Source organism: Gymnoscopelus braueri (genome assembly GCF_963280865.1).
Source record: "Gymnoscopelus braueri genome assembly, chromosome: 17".
Taxonomy (NCBI): Eukaryota; Metazoa; Chordata; class Actinopteri; order Myctophiformes; family Myctophidae; genus Gymnoscopelus; species Gymnoscopelus braueri.
The window spans coordinates 33,343,891-33,369,617 of record NC_137617.1 but is presented as its reverse complement, the minus strand read 5'-3'; the positions used below and the strand labels follow the sequence as shown (position 1 = coordinate 33,369,617).

The following is a 25,727-nucleotide window of genomic DNA, read 5'->3' as shown; positions in this document are numbered from 1 at the left end:
GCTAAACAACTCAGGTGAGTGTAAAGCATACACGTCATGTGCGAATATATAATATGTACACATACTGTATACGGACCATACCAGTGGACTGGTATGTTTAGCCCACTTACCACGCCTCGGCTCAGGTGCAGGAGTGAGGAACCATTTTGGGCACATGATGATCACTTAGTTGTTTTCAAGATGGCGAGATCACCCAGTGCCAGACAGTGAAAACCACCATTGTTTTACATCTTATTATAATATCACCATAACATAAATCAGATCTGTCAGGATCTTCAGGACATGGTTGCACACCTCTGCCTCAAGCTATACGTGCCAAACGATTTTTATAGCATGGTTATGGTTATGGTTTGTTTGAGTGCAAATAACAGCACTCAGACCACATCTTTATGAAAGTATCTCGCTGCCTTATTTACCGTATCTTATTTTTCCTTATTAGCTGTTTGTTGTTGATGGGTAAAATGGGATAATGAGGTTATAACCTCATTAATCCCTAAACAGCCACCAGCTGTCAGAAATATTTATGTCTTTGGTCTTTGGCAATGAGAGGCAACATATGAATGTCTTGCTTTCCTGTCACTGTTGAAACCGAATTAATGAATTGCTTTATATACAGTAGGCCTAATTCACAGTATTATCCACTTACTGCACAGTCCTCATGTTATACAGTTAATATCTACTTTCCCTATAAGATAGCTAGTTCAATTTAAGGGAGCCTCAAAATGTTCATAGGCTAGGAACACAAAATGTCTTGTCACTGTCATTGACTATGACTCACTGTCATTGACGACTATGACTCATCGTTACTGCAGGCCATTTTCTAAAGCATAATATGGTTTGTTTGGTTTTCGAGGAAGCCATTCCATACATTTAAACTAAAGTCAACTTACAAAGGCTTGAAACTGGCTTGAGGTACAAAAAACAACCCACCAATGTTATTGCACAGTTATTTCCCAAAGTTACACTATTGCTTCATTTTAATGCATTTTAAGCACATGCATTTTATGCATTGATTTGTCCAATACTTATTAACAGCACAATGTTTAACCAACATTAACTCAGTTATTCAGGCAGGTTCTGCAACCTTTTAATAACTTTGTAGAAAATGTAAAAAGAATAAGAAAAACGTCATTGCTTTCTCGGCGAAATATCCGTGTTCTGTGTGGCTGTACTGTATGACACAAACAACAGTTCGGGAAAATATAGCTTTGGGTGAATTAATTGCACATAGTGTGTAATGACTTTTAAGTTTGATTTATAATTAGTTGCGCACTGGTTGTCATACACTGAAAATAGGAGATCTACAAGCTTACAATGCGTCACAGCGCGATGCATTGTGAGCTTGTAGATCGCCAATTTGCTGTGTAACAACAACCGCACGCAATAAAGTATAACTCAGGCATTAGTCCTGTCCCAGCTGTCTTACCTCCTTCAAGGACATTGACCAGGGTGGTCTTCCTCTCCCCTATGGCAGCGTTGCTGCTTGGATCAAACAACTCAACCTGGAAGGTCTCTACCCCAACTTGTCCAGGGGAGGCGTGTGGATCGATCATGATGTTCTTCTCGGATTCGCCGGGAGCAAACTTGAGAGGACCGGAAAGCTCGAAGCGCTGGGCCTTCTTGGTGCGCCACCGGATGGTGGCAGGGCTGTCCGTGTTCCGTGTGCGGACCACAGGGATCGTGTAGGCCAGGTCGGACGTGGTGAAGTTCTGAGTGGGATTCTTGAACATCATCACACTTGGTTCTGGAGAGAGAGAAATACGATGATGGCGAAAGAGAGAGAGAGTGTGAATTTCTGAATTTTTAAAGCATCAGTGGCTGACTCCAGGCACTCCTGAGTGTTATTCTAAGAGTGTCAATATGTAGATGAACCCATTTAGACCTGGAAAGCCTATACGTTGTTATACCTTTCAACCGGGAAAGCATCTGTGTCATTTTAGTTGTTACTATATATCGTCAATCTCGGTCAGAAACCTTGTATCTCCATGTTTCAAATGTGTATGTTTTTTTTGTAAATTAAAGCCCTACGTGAAAATAGCACATCTACAAGCACACAACGGCGTTGCACGTGCTTGTAGATCGGCTATTTTCACTATTTTAAATCGTTTTTTAAAATAATAATAAAAAAGTAAGTAAGGTTTTGGACATACAAGGTTTCCACCCGACAACAACGATATATAGCAACATGATTTAAAAATAATAATAACAGTAATCTGCTGTGTAACTGCTGAGGAAGTGTTGGTCGCTCATTGGCGTTCCCACGTGTGGCAGCTTCTAACCTGGCTGGTCTGTGATGGTGATGGTGGTTCTGGGGTAGCGTCCCAGCTTGGCCTCCTGCCGGGGGTTACTGAGGTCCATGACAAACTGCTTGACCTGTTTGTCATCCAGGAGACCATCTTTCTCCCCCAGTTCCAGCAGACGAACGGGCACCGTCTTCTGGGTCTCACCGGGGCCATAATTCAGGTCCCCTTCCACGGTGACATAGTCCTATAGCATGGAAGCAGAGATTAGGATTAGAGGTGAGTCTTCTACAGTGGTGGAAAGTAACAAAGTACTGTACTTAAGTACAATTTTGAGGTACTTTTACTTTACTGGACTATTTCCAATTTTCAATATTTTTACTTTACTTACTCCACTACATTTCAGAGCAAATATTGTACTTTTTACTCTACTACAATTATTTGAAACATTTAGTTACTAGTTACTTTTTTTTTAAGTATTATTACAAAACGTGCATTAACCACTTCAGCCCTAAATACATTTCGGCCATTTGAAAATAGCCGATCTACAAGCTCACAATGCGACGCATTGTGAGCTTGTAGATCTGCTATTTTCCCCCAAAAAAATTATACATTTTATCCATTTGAAAACTTGCAAATGGGACATTCTGCATAATGAGTACTTTCTACTTTTTGTACATTTGATACCAATACTTTTGTACTTTTACTAGTAGTACATTTTGAATTCCGGACTTTTACCTAGTTGAGTATTTCTACTTTTACTTAAGTAAAAAATATATATACTTTTTCCACCACTGGTCTTCTATAACTGCAGGACAGACCTGCACTCCAAATATCTGTGGCTGCAATATGTTACAATTCATCTCTCACCTTCTTGTCCTTGGCTGTAAGGTCACGCGTGCGGTAGGTGACCTGTGAGCGTCCGTCCTCTATGATCTCTCTGCTCACAGGGATGTTGGCCATGCCATCCTGCCTGCTGTAGGTGTAGGCTGGCTGAAGGAATGAAAACACACTCTTGGCTGGGGAGGAGATGAGAAGGACAGAGAATCCATGAGACCAAACCATGCAATGGCTGCAATTACTCACGAGAGAGATAGAAATTGTTGATCTGATCCCTCCCGTGTTTTTTACACCAAGAAAATACTTGAATGTGTGTTTTAAATGCAGAACACAATGGGATCAGTTTTCTTAGTCGTCGTAGCCAGAGATGTCTCACCATGGTCTTTTATGATGATGATTTTGACTAAACGTTTTGCGATCCCGGCGATGCCCTGAGGCACGTCCAGAGCCTCCACCTGCAGATGCTTTTTATCGTCATCCTCGTCCTTGACAAAGAGCGGCACGTGGACGTCGACTGACTCCACCCCTTCCTGAAACTCTACCGCGCCTGTGGCCTCTGCACAGGACAAAGAGACAGGCTGACATAAGTTATAAAGGACTACTTACATACGACAGACAGACAGACAGACAGACAGACAGACAGACAGACAGACAGACAGACAGACAGACAGACAGACAGACAGACAGACACACACACACACACACACACACACACACACACCTACCTCTGTCTGTGGCCACAGTGTAGTAACCAGGCACCACTTTCAGGTTATGGAAGTTTCCGGATTGGACGTTCTTCTCCGTCAGTTTGACAATGTCAGGGTAGTTGGCACGTGGAGCAGACAGGACAGTGTCCACGATGGTATGGTTATGTCTGCAGAGTACATCAACACAAGCGTTAGAGATCTCTGAACGTACAGTTTACAGTTTAGGCATTTAGCAGACGCTCTTAATCCAGAGCGTATTAACACACTGGTTCTTAACGTGCGGTCCGGAGACCCCCAGTGGTCCTTGAGGGGGTTCCAAATGGACCCTTAAGGGCCTTTAACTCTAAGAATGTACAAAATGGAGCCAAAGGGTCACTTTGGTTCCATTTGTACACTCTCAGTTAAATAAAAAAAGCTTAGATAGATTAGGGTCCCAGAGATCAAAATCGTACTGAATTGGGGTCCATGGCCTAATGCCTATCAAAGTGGGGGTCCTTGAAATTAAAAACGCAATTAAAAATTATCACATGACGCTGTCATGTAATAATTACACAAAAATGACCCTGCATCAACCTCCAGCACAATGGCAGCAGTAGTCAAGCTCCATGCAACTCTAGCCTACAACAGAACAATGCATCTAATCTACAATAGAACCACACCTGCAATATCACAGCCCACAATGTCATGCCTGTCCCAGGTGAATGTACACACAAAAACACACACACACACACACACACACACACACACACACACACACACACACACACACACACACACACACACACACACACACACACACACACACACACACACACACACACACACACACACACACACACACACACACACACACAAGTTTCCCCGCACTACGACATTCAACAAACTAAACAAGAGAAACTAACTAATCTCCAGAAACTGAAAACACACAGTGTAATGTTCAAATCATTTGCAATACAAAGGCCCCAAATCTTTTTGTCCTGTCATCTGTTTGATGGGGAGGGCAAAGGCAGAGGCATGGATAAGACTCTGCTTTTGATACAGTCATACATTTTTGGGGAAATGTTTAATCTCTGCAGATTCTGCTTCTGTACATGCATTTCCTTTTGGGAAATGTACTTAAACGTAAAAACCTTTTCAAATTTTTAAATGTTTTACATTTCATTTACAAAATAGCAGATCTACAAGGATCCAAAGCGTCACATCATAACATGTTGTGAGCTTGTAGATCGTCTATTTTCACAAGTTGTTGTTCAACAAAGTATACAGAAAGTTTTATATAATCAAAATGTTACCTTTTCCCAGCATTCCTTTGCGTTCTGTAAAAAAAAATAATTCATGAGTGGAAAACAGTAGCTCATTGGTTTACATGCATTGATCAGTGAAATACATTTCTGCAGTCATTGCTGTAACGCTGCACACAGCTCACCTAAACGAGGTCTTCTGAACCTTCTGAGCCCCGGGGATTTGCTTGTACACCTCATTCAGCTGCGTAGAAGCAAACAAACACAGCACCAAATGCTGACGTTATCACATATGCTAAATGGACTGAATTTATATAGCGCTTTTATCCAAAGCGCTTTACAATGTACTTCACATTCACCCATTCACACACCGATGGCGGAGGAAACCATGCAAGGCACCAATCTGCTGCAGTTAGGGGTTCAGTGTCTTGCTCAAGGACACACAGCCATGAGGAGCCGGGAATCAAACCTGGAACATTTGCATTCCAAGACGGCCGATCTACCTCCTGAGCCACTGCCGCATATGAAAAAACGCAACATGTCTATCTCCTTCCCTCCTATACACAGTAACATCCTCAGCGTTCATTTATCCATTTTGTAACTCATTTTGTAAAATTTGTACACTCTCAAAGTTAAATTAAAGCTGCAAGTCGTGACATTTATGTCCCTTCCTGGGATTCGAGCTCTAGGTCCCCCCACATTTTTTACCACTGAGCTAAGAGGGAACCTCTACTTGGTGATTGTAGATATTGCCCATTGAGATTCAGGCAATGTCACTTGTCAAACAGTAGGTGTCCTCCCAGACACCAGGGTCTACAGTAAGTGTCTCAGTGGAAGAGTAGGGAGACACCATCCAACACTATCTGCAGTGGTTGGAAGTGGTCATATTAACATTTTCTATTCATAGAGGATTTTACTGTACACAGACACACACACACACACACACACACACACACACACACACACACACACACACACACACACACACACACCCCACACACACACACACACACACACACACACACACACACACACACACACACACACACACACACACACACACACACACACACACACACACACACACACACACACACACACACTAACACAGTCGCGCACACACATATTCACACAAGTACACTTACATTATCAGCCACTTCCTTACGGAGTTGTTCAGTATCTCTAGATTCGGGGTGGGTCAAGTTGTCTGCGAACTGCCTGTTCAGACGAAGCGAAACAGGAAACTGGACTACAGATGGAAGGAAGAGAGGGGAACCAACAAATGTGTGAGAGAAAGACACACAAAGTTTTATCAATAAACATAATTTTAAAACAAATGTAAATTTTCCACTTTCTCTCACGCACCCCCTATAGCAGTGTTTCCCAAACCGTGGGTCAGGACGCATTTTTGGGTCAAGGACCCATTTTTATGCGTCGTTTCCTGAATTTTCATTTGTATTAAAAATTGTAGTAAGTAATTCAATAAATACATCAAAGAAATTCCATAAATAGCACATCTACAAATTTCCCTTTTGGGTCTCGAGCTAAAACGTTTGGAAACCACTGCCCTATAGCACCTCCGGAAAAGCCCTAAAGGTAACTCCGCACCAAACAGACTCGTCCAGACTATTGCAGACTACTCCAGACTGCAACAGACTGGTATTCGGTTGGCAAAAGTTGGCATTTAAGTCTGTCAGCCGACTGGCCATTCATGTGCTAATTTGACTTTTAGCCTGCCAGCGTTGCCAGGTCTGCTTATTATAAGCGACTTTGGGCTTGTTTCCCTGCAAAGCCACTTAGGGATGTTACCAGCGTTTTTTCTTCACTGACGTGCAGTGGTGTAAGTAACTAGTACATTTACTCAAGTACTGTACTTAAGTACAATTTTGAGGTACTTTTACTTTACTGGAGTATTTCCAATTGTCTATACTTGTACTCCACAACAATTATTTGAAATGTTTAGTTACTAGTTACTTTGCAGATATAAATCATTATGAAACATACATTAACCACTTTAGCCCTACCTATAAGCTATTTGAAAATAGCAGATCTACAAGCTCACAACGTGTTGCGATGCACGCGTTCTGAGCTTGTAGATCTGCTATTTTCAAACATTTTTGTAGTTTTACTTTTGGTACTTTAAGTACATTTTTATACCAATACTTTAGTACTTTTACTCAAGTAAATGTTGAATTCTGGACTTTTACTTGTAACAGACTCAGAGTACATCTATTGCATTCAAGCCTGGAATTTCGTCATTTTAGGGGCAAGGCCACTTGGCCTTTGGTGTTGTAATGTTTTGGAGGGCACAAAGGCCCTGCCCGGTCTTCCTGCCAGGGCAGGAAGGCCATTCAAAAAAATAATGATTTTTAAGTTCAAAAATGATTTTTAAGTCCACGGAAATAATGCATTTAACTTGAAGGTTAAGGATCATTGTATTTTAATATATTATAAGAATAGTATAACTATCTGTGAAATATAACCCATTTATTTCACAAAATAATGTGTTGGCAAATGACCAATATTTAGTTATATAGGTCTCAATATGTCACATTCAGCCCTGGACTTCACTGACTGAAGTAGGGGTCACATTAATCACATTAGATTCACAGAATGTATTTTACCCACAAGTTATTTTCATTCAAATGAAATGTGAATGAACTTGCACTAATAATGACTTTAGTTGATTTTTCACTCTTTAAAATATAGTATTTCTTAATTATTAATAATTACAGCTTGTAGATTGGCTATTTTCACGATTTTAAATTGTTTTTAAATAATAATAAAAAAGGAACATACAAGATTTCCACCCGACAGCCATAATATATAGCCAATATATGGTTCTGTATCAGTATATGAGTACGTTTTTGCAGATTTCATTCTAATTGGCTACTATGCCTGCATATGAATTTCATGAGCCTGGGTAGGTCACCCTGGCTTGGCGGAGATATGCCCTGTAGCGCACACTCCGCCAGTGGTGTAAAGTAACTAAGTACATTTACTCAAGTACTGTAGTACACTTTTGAGGATTTTTTACTTTACTGGAGTATTTCTAATTTTCAGTACTTTTACTTCTACTCCATACATCTCTGAGGAAAATATTCTACTTTTACTCCACTACAATTATTTGAAAACTTTAGTTATTAGTTACTTTGCAGATATAAATTATTACATTATAAAACATACAGTAACCACTTTAGCTCTATTTTATACCTAGGCTATTTGAAAATAGCCGATCTACAAGCTCACAACACGTCGCGAAGCGACGCGTTGTGAGCTTGTAGATCTGCTATTTTCAAACATTTGAGTACTTTTACTTTTGGTACTTTAAGTACATTTTGATACCAATACTTTTGTACTTTTACTCAAGTACATTTTTAATTCGGGACTTTTACTTGTAACGGAGTACTTCTACATTGCAGTATTGATACTTTTACTTAAGTAAAACATTTGAGTACTTTTTCCACCACTGCGCTCCACACAGCAGCAGCAGGTGAAAGCAATTCACTTAAACGAGGGTTGTGTTGCGCACCAAAACTGCACAAAAGTAGGTCAAATCAATCAATCTCTCTCTCTCTCTGGGAGCAACAACGAGAAACAGTGAATGTAGGTTTTCATAGACATGGTCGCTTGTTTCTCTCACATAATCTGGCAACACCGACAGCCCTTTGTTGTCACTGCCACTGCTCTGCCAGTCGGCTAAAAAGCTGAACATGTTCGGTCGGCTCTGGGTCGGCCGAAAAGGTCCCGACGGACCCCCCGACGGACCCCTAACCGACTGGACGACGCTTCCCGACGCCAAGTCGGGCCAAAATCGGGCCGACTAGGATTGGTCTGGAGTTAGCTTAAGAGTAGCCTACAGATACCAAACCATTTGAAAATCACTGTTCTAACACACACACACACACACACACACACACACACACACACACACACACACACACACACACACACACACTCACTGGTCTCTTTGGGTTTGGGCTGGACCTGTGCCTGCGGATGATTGGGTCCTCGGTGGACATTGTCAGTGACCTTCCAGCGAACCACGTCGGTGCCTTTGGGCGGGCCCGTCCTCACCATGGGCGTGTCCAGGTGGTCCGAGGTCAGCAGTGCCTGGCGGAGCAGATACTCATCCTCCTTGAAGCCGACCATACGTCCTGGACAAAACGCAGCACAGGAGGACATGCACATGCATAACATGGTACAATGACAAGGACTTTTACAGTACAGTATGTGAATATCATCGCTGCAGGGCAGAAAACCTCTGTCCACCTATTTCATCTTTTAATGTTTATTTTTGATGCCCTATTTTATACTTTGTCGTATGACAGTGCTGCACAAAAGTAGCAAAAGACAATCTTATGTGGCTATAATGAGGTTGAAAGTGAAAAGTGAAAAGTCTGTCTGTGGGTTATATCATTTTAAACCAACGACAAAGCTTTTGACTAAATAATAACGACATTGATCCATACACATGTATACTGTATACTACTGTATAGGACAAGGATAAGGATATGAATATATATACATCATGAGAATACTATTGTCTTACCTCCTGCACAGCAAGGCAGCAGGGCAAGGCAGGCCTGTGACGAGAAAGACAGCATGATCAAAAACATTTCTTTTGTCAATTTTGTGTGTGTGTGTGTGTGTGTGTGTGTGTGTGTGTGTGTGTGCGTGAGTGTGTGCGTGCGTGCGTGCGTGCGTGCGTGCGTGCGTGCGTGCGTGCGTGCGTGCGTGCGTGCGTGCGTGCGTGCGTGCGTGCGTGCGTGCGTGCGTGCGTGTGTGTTTGTGTGTGTGTGTGTGTGTGTGTGTGTGCGTGCGTGCGTATAAAAATTACAATTTGGAGTGTTAACCACTTAAACCCAAGTATATACTTTGTGGACTGGACACCCATATGGGGTCCATGGATCCCATTTCAGAGGGATTTGACTGTGTCCGTGTGTTTAAGTGTGTACATAATACATACAGTATATACGTATATAAATGATATGTACCTTGCAGCAGGCGCAGTACTTCCAGCAGCAGAGCAGTAGGAGACCCAGCAGCAACATGAGGAACATAATGAGAGGGATGAGCCACAGGAAGCCAGCAGGGGGGCAGTCTATAGGGACGGACCACCACAACAACTTTACATTCACAACCATTCACAATTCTGCAATCGCAGGGTGCCTTAGTGCACCAAAAGACAACGCTCACATCAGCTATTTTAACAAAAAACATTTTTTTTGCCATGCTCGCCTATTATAACATGCCCATAATAGGGATGCTAGGGTTCATGTGGTTAAAGGTTCGATGACATTCATTTTCACTTTTTTTATTTTTTATGTTTTTTTGGGGGTTTTATAGGTCATAAAACCCCCAATTACACCCAAAAAATCTGTACTTTGAACATTCACTGGATTTTCTGTAGTCTGGGGTTTTCTGAATAATTAGGCTGAAAAATAATCTGAGCTTGGCTCTTCGGCAGTGAGGTCACAGTCGATTAATCCCGCCCACTCTCCTCCTCGCCCCTCCCCTCCCCTATCCTTTCCTTTGGGGGGGGCGGAGCAGAGGCGATGATTGACAGGCAAAATCCCTCACCAGCGACACCCGCAGGCAAAGATTTCTTTTTTCATTGCAGTTGAAAAGGCTTTAGAAATGTGAGAGAAAAACACCTGCCATGGATCAATGGAGTGGAATTTTTTGTTAAAACTTTCTATACACGTTTGAAGGACCATGACAAAGACTTTTAATGTGTGGTAAAACTGAACGTCATGATACCTTTAAAGGCAAAAATATTTCACTTGAAAACAAATGAAAAGAAATGGTGACATGTAAACATCAAAACAGTTTTTCTAGCTCAAAGAGTCAAATGTGGAACCCACAGTATAGAATGCATGACATTAAAACACATGACATAAATCCTAGAGCTCACCTTTCTTTTTGAGAACCTGAACCTCCAGTTCCGTGTCGATTTTGTCTTTGGGGTAGTCGACAGTGTAGTAGTAGGTGCAGTCATCATCTTCGTCACGGTAACTGCATGATTCAATCACCTTCTCCGCTGAGGAGAGACACAGCACAATCCTCAGCCTTAGCCTAACTCTTGGACCCTTCATAGGTCCATTTTGATGTGACCCAGTGGTTCTCAAATTGGGGTACAGGGACCGTCAGTGTTCCTTGAGGGGGTTCCAAATGGACCATTACAGGTCTATAACTCTGAGAGTGTACAAATGGAACTAAATGGACCCACAGAAGGTTCCATTTGTACATTTGGGGGTCTTTGAAATTCAAAAGTTTGAGAACCACTGATCTGACCAATTGTGATTCCCTCTCTCGTGTTTCTGCTCTGAGCACTTACGTTCTTTGAGTTCGTCCACCTCCACTGCTGTGAAGGTGCACTCGCACTTGTCCTTTTTTTCTCCTGTCTTCCAGATCTGACACTGGACACAGCTCCTCTTGTCCTCACACATACTTATTTGGGCCTAAGGAAGACACATGTAAATATAACATAGGGCTATAAATCCCCAGCATACACCTACACAATCAAATCCCAGCGTTAAGTTAACTCAAAAGAGTGTCCACATATGGGACCAAAAGGGGTCCATTTGGCTCCATTAACATTATTTGGAGTTAAATTGACACTAAGGATTTTACTGTGTACACCCATTCCATTGTATGGACACACACACCTGGAAATTAGGCTCACAGGTTCTGGTAAGCGGCAAACCAGAATCCTGGCATTCGCAGTCCCCACAAACACATTGCCCTCGACCGTTGCAGATGCCCTGGTGCAGATAAAAAAGACATTAGTTTAACCACATGAGCCATTATATTTAAAAAAAACAGTTATAATGGTATCATATCAAAACAACTTCTTCTCTGTGTCCTTCAGAGACTCACCCCTCTGCTATCCAGACAAGTCTGGTTGCTCCTGGGACATTCACAGGCCGGTCCGGCCCAGCCCAAAGTGCACGCACACGCGCCCAAGCTGCAAGAGCCACGGTCTAATGCAAACACAAGTGGGAGGTGAGTGAGTTATGCTATAATCACACAGCGGCCAGTTCACTACTACTGTACATCATACTTTGGAGGGATGGGAAGCCTAAGTAAGACATAAGAGAAAAACGCCCTCTCTCTCTTAGGGCCGTTTCTCACTGGATCCGTTTTCATTGAAAACGTTTCCCAATTCGAATGCTGGCCTCAGTGGCCTGCATTCACATTGGGCATAGATCCTATCGCACCACAGAACACATGCATATACACCCCCGATCCTACAGGTGGCGGCATGCACATAGTGTTTCCCCTGTGGACACAGACGTCATCAACTATGCGACAATCTTTGTGCTGGTCTCGCACAAATCTGCGTTTAAATATGTTGAAAGCAAGGGGGCGGAGTTGCGGTGAGAACTGAATAACACTACTCATCATGAAAACATCATGCACGTGCAATATAAAATATTAATATTATCCAGTGATATGAAAACATTAGCTAATGTTTTTATATCACTGGATAATATTAATATTTTATTTCAAGGTGCCTTGACAAAATTAAAACACCATTACATTATTATGAATAGTATTAACCACATGAACCCCAGCATGGGGGGAACATAAGCCAAAAATAGCCAATCTACAAGCTCACAACGCGCGACGCGTTGTGAGCTTGTAGATCTGCTATTTTTGACAGAGAGATTTGGTGTTGACAGATAAAAGCGTCCAAGAAAAGTAGGTCCGTTTTTACTGAGAATAGAGGGTTTAAGTAGGCTAAAATGAGACTAAAAAACAAACTAAAATGAGATCAAAATAACTTTGGTCTCGTTGCCCACATCAACAAACAAACAAATACAGACATACATGTGAATTACATCAATAATTATGAATGACAGATTCATATGGTAGAAGAGTGCAATTTATGACAATAAAGCACAGAGATGTTTCGTTTTTGTAGCCCACGTTTGTGTGTGAAACTGTAGAATTAATAAAAAGAAACTTCTCATTTATTTTGGATAGTAATTTAATGTATTATTCTGCTATTCTTTATTATGCTCACATAAGCTATTTAGAAGGGATAAACTAAACTGTGCATTCAGGAGAAATTGCATCATGAGTGAAACGGCTATAGTCCTTGGGAAACTATAAACCTACGTAGGCCTACATCTAAATGAGTTACCATATTTACTTACAAATTTCAAATTACAAAGCCTTATAAGCTATATATTTCTGGGATGCATAGTAGCTGAAACTCCACAAGATACCCACAAGATATACTATGCGCTGCTCGCGCACCTGAAATGCGCGATGGAGACCCGCCAATGTTTCATGACTGATATACATGAAAGAAGGCCCTTCACAGCTAATAGAGAATTTTAAATTTTAAGAATCGGTTCAGAATTGAATGAGTAAAATTGTTAGAAAGGCTCCCATATAAGTTGATTATTATTTCAATTGTTATGTTCCAGTAATATGCACCAGCCCTTTAAGTGCGCAATGCATTCTGGGGCGTTTTCATTCATTCAGTAGCACCGGCTAGAAGAGCTGTGTTTTTGTTGGCTGTTTTTGTCGAGTTTATATACCGTCACCTATTCCAAATAGCGGGCCACTTCCGTCTAACGGTACGCTTGCTTTCACATTGCAGCTACCGTACCCGAAAACGCATGATCCGGATCCGAAACTGCCTCCGGAGGTGGTTTCGGGAACGGAACGGTGATCCGTTTCGCGGGTCGATTCGCTACATTCACACTAGCCAAGCGGTCTGGAATGCGCACCCGGGACCTGAGTGTGAAACGGCCCTTAATCTCTCTCTCTCGCACACACGCACACGCGCACACGCACACACGCACGCACGCACGCACACACACACACACACACACACACACACACACACACACACACACACACACACATTCGGTCACTCACCGTTGCAGAGGAAGCCTCCATGTCTCTGGCACTGGGTCTTGTCGAACTGGCAGAAGGGACCTTCATATTGCTCTGGATTGTAGCAGACACAGTGACCACACAGGCAGTCTCCGCGCCCCGAACACGGCTCCACCATGCCTGGACCAATACACATGGCCATGTTGCTTGTGGACACGCTTGACGAGCAGTTACAGTACGCACCCAGCCTGAAGGAGAAATGCAGAAAAACAGCAAGGGTCTCATTTCTCTAGTTCAGTAATTCTCAACCTTTTTTTATTTCAAGGACACCCAGTTTGATATGCATTAGGCCATGGCCCGCCATTAGATAGGATGGTTATTTCTGGGGTCTCACTCAGTGTCAATTTCTCCCTGAGAGTGTCCCATAAGTCTATTTGGTTCCTAACTACCAATCATTTAGCTGGGGACCCCCTGGAACCCCCTCAAGGACACCTGGGGCTCCCTGGACCACACATTGAGTCTAGTTTCTATATACAGTAGCATAATAATATCATGCATCATCAAGTGCTCTTCTGGGCCAAACAAAAAAAAGTGTTTGTCAAAATGATGATCATCTCACCAGCCATCATAGCACTGACACTTGCCACAGACCAGGTCCCCGTTGCCATTGCACCTGATAGCCTTAGGAGATGGGCTCTGGAGACACAGGAGAGAGAGGCAGCAGTGTGAATCCACACAGTGTGTTTTGACTCTTTTTGTGCACAGAAAAGTTTGATTTAACTCTAAATGAATTTGTGTGTGCGTGCGTGTTTGTTTTTACGTTTTCACAGTTGCAGGTTGGACAAAGGACCTCTGCGTTAACATTGAGGGCAGTGCTGAAGGTTGTGGGTTTGACTCTCATTACGCCCTTCCTATCAGCTGGATCCATCTTACAAACGTGCTCCTCGTCAACCATCTGCTGGGCCTGCAGCTTCACTTTGAATTTGCCCTGGTGGACAGTGACACACAATGTACATTTCAATGTATGTGTGCTGTGCACATCAGAATGAGTTCAACAGTCATTCCTTTGTTTGTTCCTTTTCTTATCCATCACAAACACAGCTGTGCGTGCGTGCGTGTGTGCGTGCGTTATTAAGTTATTAATTATTTCACAAGCTTTGTCTGCAAAACACTATCCAGTAATATTAAGCGGCCGGTTATCCTGATATCCACCTTCATCCTAAATTGTTAGTTGTGACATTCAAGCTAACATACAGCGGATATACACTGTTTTGGGATTAGACGCGTCATGTGGTTTTTGAATCTTACAATGTTTCCAGGCTTGATTTGAAACGCCCCGTACGGTAGCACCTCTCCACTGGTCTTCAGGAATTGTGCATTAATAGCCTTTGGTCTGTCCTCTGCACGGATGCTCATCTTAGAACGGATACTCTAAAAGAGAGAGATAGCATTATTTAAGCCTAATAAATACTTCGTAGTAACTCATTTTCACATTCACAATGCATTGCGTTGCTACTGTAGCTTGAACATTTTCCGGCAAGTGACATATCATGTGATATTATAGATAGTAGATAGTGATAGAATAAATTAAGCTTCAGAACAGTGATTGTTTTGTACAATTTGAATACAGTTATCATGTTTAATCAACAGCCTAATGACTACTACCTTCCTGAAGACTCAGTTACTATAAACACCTATGATCCATTGTCTTGGACAATACCTATGATCATGGATGGTTTGGTCATTTTGGCTAAAGTTGAAGGAGCTAATTACTGTACATCAAAGGCCTCCTTCATGATGACGAGGATGTTGGACGAATCTTCTTGCAGCACACCCAACTCAGCGATGGGAAAATAGCTTTGGAGTTTCTACACAGAACAGTGGACAATGGAAAGAGACACAAAAGGCATCATAAACCAATTGAATGGAAACTAACATACTGTAGCAGTACTTTCAGTGAGACAAGTCCAGGGGTGCCCTGGGATTTTGTGACAACCACACATTGTTATTGCAATATACTGTACTAAATTGTATACAGTAACTATACAAAAAGTTATAAATTATTATCATTTTTTACTATATCAGTAATTTGTGCACACTCATTCCCCAATTCTATACCCTAAATATATATTTTAACAACTTTCAACTGGTGTTATAGGTGTCCCCATTGGGTGCATGTCATTATAGGCACAAATGTTACATTCACATTTTCTTTATAACATAAAGAAAATAAATTGTATCAATATTATTTATACAACATCTACGAGCTCACAATGTGTAGCATCTATTTCTGGACATTTGTGACAGTATGAAATAGAACTTAAGCCATAATTGGTTAAAACATTTCATTTGGCATTAATAAATACAAATAAATGTTTACAGAGTGATACTGTAATAGCGATAACATGTCTTACAGAGGCTATTTTGCACAGATATGAATACAGGTGTGCCTTGAGGTTTTGACTTGCCCTTTGGTGTGCCTTGGACACAAAAGATTTGAAAACCACTGCTCTATAACTGATATGAATCCATGACCTGGACACGATTATGACATCTGAAAACTTAACTTAACTTCTGTTGCTTCTGTTATTTCTGGAGTCTGCCCTGTTTGGCTGAAAAGCAACTAAACGCACACTAACCTCATAGAAAGTTAGAGAGTGGTTGGTGACAGCGAAGATAGGGATGATGTTATGTTTGCCCAGCAGGCGGACGAGTGTCGGCACCGATGGGTAGTCCTGCTTGGTGTCTTCTGTGTATGTGTCAGTTGCGTCCAGGTGGCACTTTTCGTCGTTGCGTGGCAGGATGCCCGACAACACGTTGGCGCCGTCCGACTCATAATGGAAGGCGGACTCTGTGGAGAAGACGAGGAGATGCGTGGCGTGGTCGCGCCAGCCAATCTTATCCTAAATGAAGGGAGATAGTTCAAATGGACCTCAATTAAAGACGGAATAGTCACTGGTACCATCTCCAGAGAACAGTCATGTACGCACACACACACACACACACACACACACACACACACACACACACACACACACACACACACACACACACACGATTCCAAAAAAAGTGATCATATCCCACGGGGGAACTTCAGTTTTTCAGCTTCACCCAGCTGAATGCTGCCCACAGAGGAGCGCGAAGGGGGGAGCAGTTAGGGGTTAAATGTCTTGCTCAGGGACACTTCGACACATTGCTGAGAGCTGGAATTGTACCTGGGACTTCTGGAGTCCTAGGCGGGCTCACTAACCATTCAGCTATGGCTGCCCACATACACACACAAACACATACAAAGACTTTAAATACAGGCACCAAAAATACCCATAATAAGTCTTACTAACCCCACAGACTGCAGCCTGGAGAATGGCATCAAATCCACCCTCTGGGGCATCCAGGTTGCCAGAAATTCTTTCCTTCTGAAGCAGGCTGACGAAGCTATTCACATCCTTAGTGAGTTTGATGGCATTTTTGAAGGAAAAGGGAGAATCACTGTTGGGCCATGGCTGGCGGAGTCTTATGAAAAAATAAAAGAGAGAGAGAGAGAGTAAATTAAAGAGAAAAGACAAAGAGAGCATTTGAGCAGGGCTAATTTATACTTCTGTCAGACGACTGTGAAATACATTCATTGTTTCCTACGAGTGATACAGTCATCCAACAAAATATAACTTAGGCATAAGTATGTGCGTCTATGAAAATCATTATTTTTAAGCATTCGCTAGGTATTTGTTCTCACTTCTCCGGTCTCATATCTGTCTGGGGCTCCACCACTTTGTCCACAAACTTTCCGAAACCAATGGCGTAGTCATCAGACAGCTTCTCCACCAACGTAGCTATAGGAAACACATTAAACGTTACCATCATTGTGTCAGGATATTGGATAGATAATTATGTCTCCTCTGTCTATCTGATAAGACCAGTAATCGCTACACAAGGTGCTTTCTAAACAGAATTGATTGAGGTTTTTCATGATGGTACTAATAGATGAATTACTTTGTCAAAGAAAACCAGCAGTTGCTCCAGCTAAATGTGAGTTGGATTTGTAAGTTGCGGTAGATGGTAAATGGTGCATTTATATAGCGCCTTTATCCAAGGTTCTTTACAATGTGCATTACATTCACCCATTCAGTCACACATTCACAAACCGACGGCAGAGGAAACCATGCAAGCCACAAAGCTGCTCATCTGGAGCAATTAGGGGTTCAGTGTCTTGCTCAAGGACACTTTGACACTGACTCTGGGGAGCCCGGGATCGAACTGGGAACCTTCCCAAGCGTTCGCCCTACCTCCTGAGACACTGCCGAGTGCCGCCCCTTATGTGTTGTGTTACACAATTAACCCTATGTTAAAACAAACTTTAAGTTATTATAGTGTAACTCTCCTATATGTTCAGACTATGCTATGTTTGAACTCATGCTTAGCTGGTGCAACAGGTGAGGCTCCAGTTCTATACTTATAGGCTAACTCACTGTACCCTTATGAACCAGAATAGGCTTTCAGCAAACCTGTGCAGTCACAGGGAATTTCATCATCTATATCCAGGTTCAAACTTGGTATCGGGTGTGGCGGGACTACTAAAGCTGCATGCTATCTCCCTAAGCTAAACTGACCACCTGTAGGACAGGCAGAGTAAAAAAAAGCTAGATTGAAGAATTTGGCCAGTTGAGAAATTGGGATAGCAGGAGACACAGAAATTGAGAACTCAGGAAACACATTAAATAATAGCATCGCTGTCAGGATTTTGGATTGATTATTATGTCTCCTCTTCTCCTCAGTCCATCTCATGAGACCAGCAATCGATACATACGGTGCTTTCTATTTTAAAGTAAAACATAACTGATTCATTGAGGTTTTCTATGACTCGTCTAAAATGCAAAGGATCCAGCCTATCAAGTAATGTCAAGTATATTTGTGTAGCTTCAAGGGCTTAACAAGAAATTCCCATTCCAGGGCAGAAAGATGTGCAATAAGTGTCGAGAGGACAATTATTGTACAAACATTGGGTATAAGAAACATCTGACTCACCCAGTTCCTTGCCCATCCTCTTAAGATTGTTCAAATCGTCTGCCATGGAGTTGGAGAAGTCCATGAGAATGTACAGGTCCAGGGGCCCTTTGGTTGGAGCAAACACCTCCACATCCACCACCCGCTCCTCTCCAGGCAGGAAGGACATGCTCATCGTCTGGGGAGCTACCTGGGACTGCTGCAGTAGCACGTTGATTTTCTCATTCTGGCCAAGTTTAATTAAGATCAGATTTAGATATAGATTCAAATGTATTGTCCCGGCACAGGTTTACAGGTGTAAAGAGGTGGGTGAAATTCATATAAACTCCCATCAATTGCAATTTCAATGGAATAGAGAAAGAAAGAAAGCAAGGCAACGATGTCAATTATCCTAATATATGAGCAACGGCAAATATATACAACGCATGGTTAAAGACATTTTTAAATATCAATAGTTAAATTGCAGCAGATATAGAAACGAAAGCCTCACCCTGCAGGTGAGACATTACAGAGCAGCAGATATCAAACATGTTAGTGTATACATATGTGACAGTGCACACATATATGTACACATAGGCCAAGGGACAGATGTCAGAAGATGAAATATGAAGGAAAGGACAACATGACAAAAGGGGAAGAGAAATGAGGATCTGGACTCGTCTGGAAACAATTATACGTATAAATGCAAAGCCTCTCGTGTGAGAAGTAGGTAGGAAGGACACTTACTTTCTCAATTGTCATACTGCTTGCAGCTGTAATTTCTGCGCTGCAGTGATGGGCCTTTATATTCTCTAACAGGTCACATCGGGGGCCATCAAAAGTCTGTGCAGAAAATGGGGGGTTATTACTGATTATATTTGTTAATAACCGTTCGTTCTTTGGCTTTGCTTTTAATTCTATATGTCAATTCCAATATGAATAACTTGTGATCTAAAACATGTATAAAAACTTGTTTTTCAAAAGATTAACCATGTTTAAAATGTCTATAAAGTCCACTTTCTACACTGACATATTACTTACTATAGAGCGTGAAAACACAAGAAGGCTGGTGCTGTAATGAACAAATGTATAAGGGCTTGACGCCTTGAATATGTGCATGCTGCACTCACCTCGTCTGGGCAATAGGCACAGCCTATCCCAGCCTGTATACATGCCGAGCAGGTGCTGGACCGGGCTGCGAGGCAGTGGTTTACTATCAGAGAACGGAGGGGAGAAGTGTCAGGAACAGTCAGAGTCACGGAAGCAAGAAAACACAATTCAACCGCATGATACATTGTCAGAATACCTGTGGTAAAACGAAACAGACTTCTCCCCTGTCTAAATATAAATCTTTTTCCAGAGCATCCCATTAGACCATTCCATAGGTTGCCAGTATCAATGACTCAGTCTTGGTTCTCATTAAGTTATAAAACTAACTTGATGAAAACAAAAACAAACTTAATTCAGATTAGAGTTGTGTTTGACAGCAATCTGGCGATATGAATCGTATCATGATTTATTATTGCAGTGTCTGTTATTATTCAACACACTGCAATATATTGTGCTGTGTATTGAACCTGGGACCTTTTATTTCCCAGGCGGCCTTCTCTGCCCATTCGGGTATGGCCTCCCGCCAAAATCAGAGTACTCTTTAATTTTTTTAAAAAAAACTTTTTTTTATGTTAACTCATTCACTGCCACAATTATTGCTGGCCGCGTTTGCCCACTGCCAGAGATTTTTCATTTAAAAAAAAAAGTACTCAGGAGCCGAGATACAGAATTTTTAAGTTTTAAGTTAACAAGGAAGTGGATGGGAGTGTAGATCTTTAAACAATCATATCTCCTTGGTCTTTGGGTCAAATTTGAAAAAAAAACTAAAAAAAAAAAAAAAAAAAAAAAATTAATTTTTTTCAAAAAAAAAAAATTACGTTTTTTACGTCAGTGGCAGGATTGGTAAACGGGACAAATTACGTTTTTTACGTCAGTGGCAGTGAATGAGTAGTGGGATCGGCACTTGTAATCATCACAGTACCTATAACATCAAACACCATAGCACCACTTTTTGTGAAATCGGAGCAAAGAAATTTACATTTGCCTATATCAGTAATAAATAAATAAATGGACAAATTCAAATTTCAACATAATTATCTTCATATAATTGGTCCCCACTAATTCATTAGATGGTACCATTTCTGTCTACTCGGTCCGTCTGTGTCTCAGAGGAGGGCTGTGGACAGTGACATCAACGGTAAGCAGGTTTGGTCATGTCAAACAAGATTTCAAACTTTAAAAAAAATATATTATTATTAATGCAAGAACAACGGCTTCTATTTCAGCATGCTACCTTTCCAGGAAGAGAAAGGCTGCAGTTTTTATTAGCTTGGATTCTCCATCGATGATGATGGTAGGCATGTTTCTGAACTGTCCATATCCCACCAATGAGACACAGAGTGAGTAGACAAAAATTGTGCCATCTTATAATGAGTATTAATGAGGACCAATTATATGGAGATAATGTTGAAAATGGGAGTTGTGCTCCTATAATAAAAAATCTGTAGTGTTTTTGATAATCAATACAGTATGACGAAACGCGATATGTGATATGTGCATGGATACTTTCTTAATGCACGTGTAGGATTCTTCTCACCATTGTCAGCATAAGAGGTGTTCAAAAGGACTGCTAGAAGCCCAAGCCACCCTGAGAGATGTAACGTCCATCTCCCCATCTCCTTCCTGCAATAGAAATACACAAATGAACACTGTCAAACACAAGCACGGGCATGCACAGCACATGGACATACAGTATGCACATACACACAGTCCATTATTATAATTAGTAACTGCTAGAGATGAGAGAAGTTAAGGCTTCCCCCCAAGACACTTGTACACATGCACACACGGAGAGAGGAAGAAAGTGAAAGGGAGCCAGGGAGGGGTAGGGGCAGAGAGAGGTGAGAATTATTCCCCATAGAAGCATCCTGGCCCTGCCTCCACAGACTACAATACAATGTAATATGAACCATCTGCACTGTCCCCAGAGAGTGAACCAACGCAATCACTCTCACCCACTTCATTCCTTGACATTGTACAGCGAGCTTGTCAGATTTGTTTTATAATTCATTTATGTGCATCAATCTATCAAAAACGTATTGCAACTAACTTGAAATGTATATTATCCCTAAAACAATGGCTACTGCTCTAGTGCGTAGGGGGAATAAATAGAATGTTCCCTATGCTCACAGTACTTTGACAAAGAAAACCAGCAGCCAGTTGCACCAGCTAAATGTGAGTTGGATGAGTTGGAAGTGAGGATGTAAAACCAGCACAAAAGCTAACATTGTGACTAGTTGAAACTAAAGAAGGTTATCTTATATAAAAATCACACCCAGTGTGAAGTGAGCGGTGCTATTTATGAGTTATTAATTTCATGCATCTCGCTAGCCAATCACAGCACGTCCTGCGAAGTGACGTGCTTACATTTTTTTACATTATTATTAATTTCATTATGCGTCTCGCTAGCCAATCACAGCGCGTCTGCGAAGTTTGAAGTTAATTTCATCATGTGTCTCGCTAGCCAATCACAGCACGTCCTGCAAAGCTTAGCCTATGGGCGTGTTTTCCACAGCATGGCGTCACAGCGAAAGAAAGATTTTCACGACGGAAAGAAAAACTTTCACCACGGATGGGTCCTAAACCCTCTTATAGGAGCGGTTGCACCGCTCAAAAATTGGCTTAAGGGACCGGCCGTCCGGCTGGTGGGCGGGCGGACCACGTCTTCACGCTCATGTCACTATGCCCAAATATGGAGTGTGTTGTCTAACCTTCAATGCGTCGTCATGGCATCAGGCGCAAACAAATCAGTCAGCTCCATATATGGGCACAAAAGGAGGCATGCCCATATATGGGCATATACTTATGACATCAGAGATCTCCATATATGGGCATAAAAGAGACAAGGACTGACAGATACAGAGATCTCCATATATGGGAATATTGTGTGTGAGGGGCCGGCCGCATAGCAGCCCGAACTCTAGATGTGAGGGCCGCGTAGCCCAAACCTCTATAGTATCTTAAGTTAAGCCCATATTATAACAAGCTTGTATGGTGCAACCAGTTTATATTATGTCATAACGTAACACTGACCCTTGCGTTCAAACTACTTTATGCTGTTTGAACGTACATTTAGCTGGTGCAACAGGTGGGGATAACTCACTGTTCTCCCTTCTGATATGAACCAGAATAGGCTTGCAGGAACCCCTGTGCAGTCATGTGCAATTTCATCTTCTATTTCCAGGGGTGCAACTTTAAAAACTGCAGTATAGAGGCTACTAGTGTCCCCCGGAGCCTTACTAAAATGTATGCTATCTCTGTAAGCTGAACTGAACTATATCATCACCTGTAGGACAGGCAGAGTTAGAAAAGCAATTAAGAGTAAAGAATTTGGCCAGTTGAGACATGGGATGACAGGAGAGGTACAGACAGGGAGAACAGAGGTAGTATGTCAAATGGCATGTTGTGTCGAGACTTTACAGTACAAACACTGCGTAACCTCGTGTTGTGGATTCTTGTAAAAGAGCAGCTTGATAGACCTCCAAAAGGAAACCGCAAAACTTGATGTGTCTCCACTCCCATCACAGGAGTTTGGGAATGAACAATGGACATTCACTGATACCAAATGTCTCAGAAATTGTCTCAGTGGGTAGATAGTGGGATCAGGCGCTACTGTGCAGAAAATGAGGCTCTTCGTGACCTCCCATCTGGACTGAAGACCTATAACTCATAGATGGAATTTCACCTTGAGGCGAGAGAGTGACCTAACCATTTTTAAAAACAGAGCTAAAAAAAATGGGAATGGGGTTTTAACATTTCACTGTGAACTTGAGTTGACTACAGGTGTGTGCGGTTGCATGCCTGTCAGTCAGAGTGTGTGTGCGTGTGTGTGTGTGTGTGTGTGTGTGTGTGTGTGTGTGTGTGTGTGTGTGTGTGTGTGTGTGTGTGTGTGTGTGTGTGTGCGTGTGCGTGTGCGTGCTTGCTTGCTTGCACCATAACATAAGCTGTCACATAAATCACTACTGACCATGTTGGGTCAAGGGAAAAAGAACAGACCAGCCCCTATCTTCCCATTTTGGCCTCGAGTCACAGAATGTGAACTTGAGTTGCGAAAAGACACGTTGTATTTTGCCCGTTTTGAGGAGGCCCTATCTCAAAAGCAACAGGACGTTAAGATGTTAAGCTGAGAGAGACAAAACCTGCAATAGAGGGAACAGAAAAGATGGACAGAGGAGAACTGAAGAACTCAGTGAAGTTGTGTAGGATATCAAGGAGAGGACACTTCAAAAGCCAGTGTTGTTTGTACTCATTATGGACAAGAAGCCCTCCAGGTGAACATTCCAGGACTGGGTGTGGAAAGAACCTTGCTATGACATCATCAAAGGGGAGTTAGTCACAGGTCTGGGGGTCATGCTCATCGGTCCTGCCTTTGACAGCCAGATAAAAATCCAGCTGTACACCTGGATACCAACTCAATAACACCCTCCCCATAGCAATACCCATGACAGCAAACAAAATCCTATATTGCAGCTCATCACGTTCACAATCACTAAATCAGGATTAATCGCATGGCAGACTGCTTGTGTAAACATCAGTATCATATCTTCGCATTCTATCAGTACCATTCACCTGATCAAACTTTGATGGGCCAGAAATGGTACGCAAAACAACAACAACAACAACAACATAAAAATGTAATGTTGGCCAAAATCTGTCCACAGCTGTCCACAGTCTTGTATGCAGTTCCCAAACCACATAAACCACATGGTGAGAAAGTTCAACAGCAAACCTCCTCAAGTCCTTCAGCTCGTACACAGAATAAAGTCACAACACACTATCAAATTAGGACTGCAGACCACCAGCCAGCACCTAACACATTAACACTTGCCAAACCAACAGCTTCAAGGTGGGTAGAGCAGCAGGGAAAACAATGGAGCAATTAAGAGATTTATGAGCCATGCGCTCAAAGAGATTACTTATCAAACAAACCTCTTGCTGTGTTCTCTTGCCCAATCCAAGTCCAAAAGTCCAACAATTAAATAGGGAAACTGCTTAATCCGTTCCTTTTACTTAGTGCCACACAGGCGACTGAAAAAGATAGTATCCACCTGCTTCGAGAAATGTCCTCAAGTCCAAGTTCCAAGTTCCCAAGGATCCCTGGAATGCCGACACAGGGGGAAGAAGAAGCACGCTCCCTCCCTCTCTCTCTCTCTCTCGCTCTCTCTCTCTCTCTCTCGCTCTCTCTCTCTCTCTCTCTCTCTCTCTCTTCTATCTTAATGCCTTCCTTCCTTCTCTAGTCCGGTCAAACATTCACTTATTTCTCCTTCAACACAGTTGTGAGTGTTGTGTGTGTCTGTGAATGATTTAAAGTATGAGAGAGACAGAGAGACCCGAAGAGTGAGGACCAGCAACTGAGTGAATGTGATTGTGGCGTGGTGCAATTTGATCCCTCCTTTAGCTTGCACACACTGTACACACACACTATAGTGTGTACACACACACACACACGCGCGCGCACGCTCACACGCAAACACACTCACTCACTCTCTCTCTCTTCCCTACCCAGGTGAGTAGCAGTGACATGGAGGGTAACACCCTTCCTGTCCTAGGCTTTACCTCTATCTCCTCCCCACCCTGTTAACAGTTAAAAGGCTCCGCTCCTCTATGTGTCAGGGGCAGCCCCCCCCCCCCCCCCCCCCGTCCCCTCCCCCTCCCTGATACATTCCTCCCAGCCAGGAGTTCACCTGTGTGGGCTTGAGAGTGCCGAGCTAGGCCCCACCTTACATGGCCCACTCCCAAGCCCATGGGAGTGG

The 25,727-nt window shown here is 42.4% G+C and overlaps 1 protein-coding gene across 3 annotated transcripts in view; it reads right to left on the bottom strand.

Moving 5' to 3' along the window:
• The window catches only part of itgb4 (integrin, beta 4), a 44,329-nt gene extending 18,866 nt beyond the window's left edge, over positions 1-25,463 (bottom strand). The window contains exons 1-28 of one of the 3 annotated variants that reach the window (XM_080454397.1): positions 24,904-25,463; positions 21,512-21,597; positions 19,995-20,077; positions 19,612-19,707; positions 18,907-19,111; positions 17,618-17,714; positions 17,226-17,397; positions 16,524-16,787; positions 15,663-15,752; positions 15,193-15,315; positions 14,705-14,872; positions 14,504-14,580; positions 13,927-14,132; positions 11,911-12,014; positions 11,700-11,795; positions 11,369-11,492; positions 10,946-11,071; positions 10,026-10,132; positions 9,581-9,614; positions 8,991-9,185; positions 6,174-6,277; positions 5,214-5,272; positions 5,080-5,103; positions 3,806-3,954; positions 3,457-3,636; positions 3,111-3,259; positions 2,280-2,487; positions 1,427-1,744 (exon numbers count right to left, since the gene is read on the bottom strand). In XM_080454397.1, the coding sequence (XP_080310523.1) occupies positions 1,427-1,744; positions 2,280-2,487; positions 3,111-3,259; positions 3,457-3,636; positions 3,806-3,954; positions 5,080-5,103; positions 5,214-5,272; positions 6,174-6,277; positions 8,991-9,185; positions 9,581-9,614; positions 10,026-10,132; positions 10,946-11,071; positions 11,369-11,492; positions 11,700-11,795; positions 11,911-12,014; positions 13,927-14,132; positions 14,504-14,580; positions 14,705-14,872; positions 15,193-15,315; positions 15,663-15,752; positions 16,524-16,787; positions 17,226-17,397; positions 17,618-17,714; positions 18,907-19,111; positions 19,612-19,707; positions 19,995-20,077; positions 21,512-21,590 (3,637 nt within the window). In that variant the 5' untranslated portion in view covers positions 21,591-21,597; positions 24,904-25,463. The remainder of the gene's footprint in view (positions 1-1,426; positions 1,745-2,279; positions 2,488-3,110; positions 3,260-3,456; positions 3,637-3,805; positions 3,955-5,079; positions 5,104-5,213; positions 5,273-6,173; positions 6,278-8,990; positions 9,186-9,580; positions 9,615-10,025; positions 10,133-10,945; positions 11,072-11,368; positions 11,493-11,699; positions 11,796-11,910; positions 12,015-13,926; positions 14,133-14,503; positions 14,581-14,704; positions 14,873-15,192; positions 15,316-15,662; positions 15,753-16,523; positions 16,788-17,225; positions 17,398-17,617; positions 17,715-18,906; positions 19,112-19,611; positions 19,708-19,994; positions 20,078-21,511; positions 21,598-24,903) is intronic. The other 2 variants (XM_080454398.1, XM_080454399.1) reach the window with 2 other exon arrangements.
• Positions 25,464-25,727: the final 264 nt, after the last annotated feature.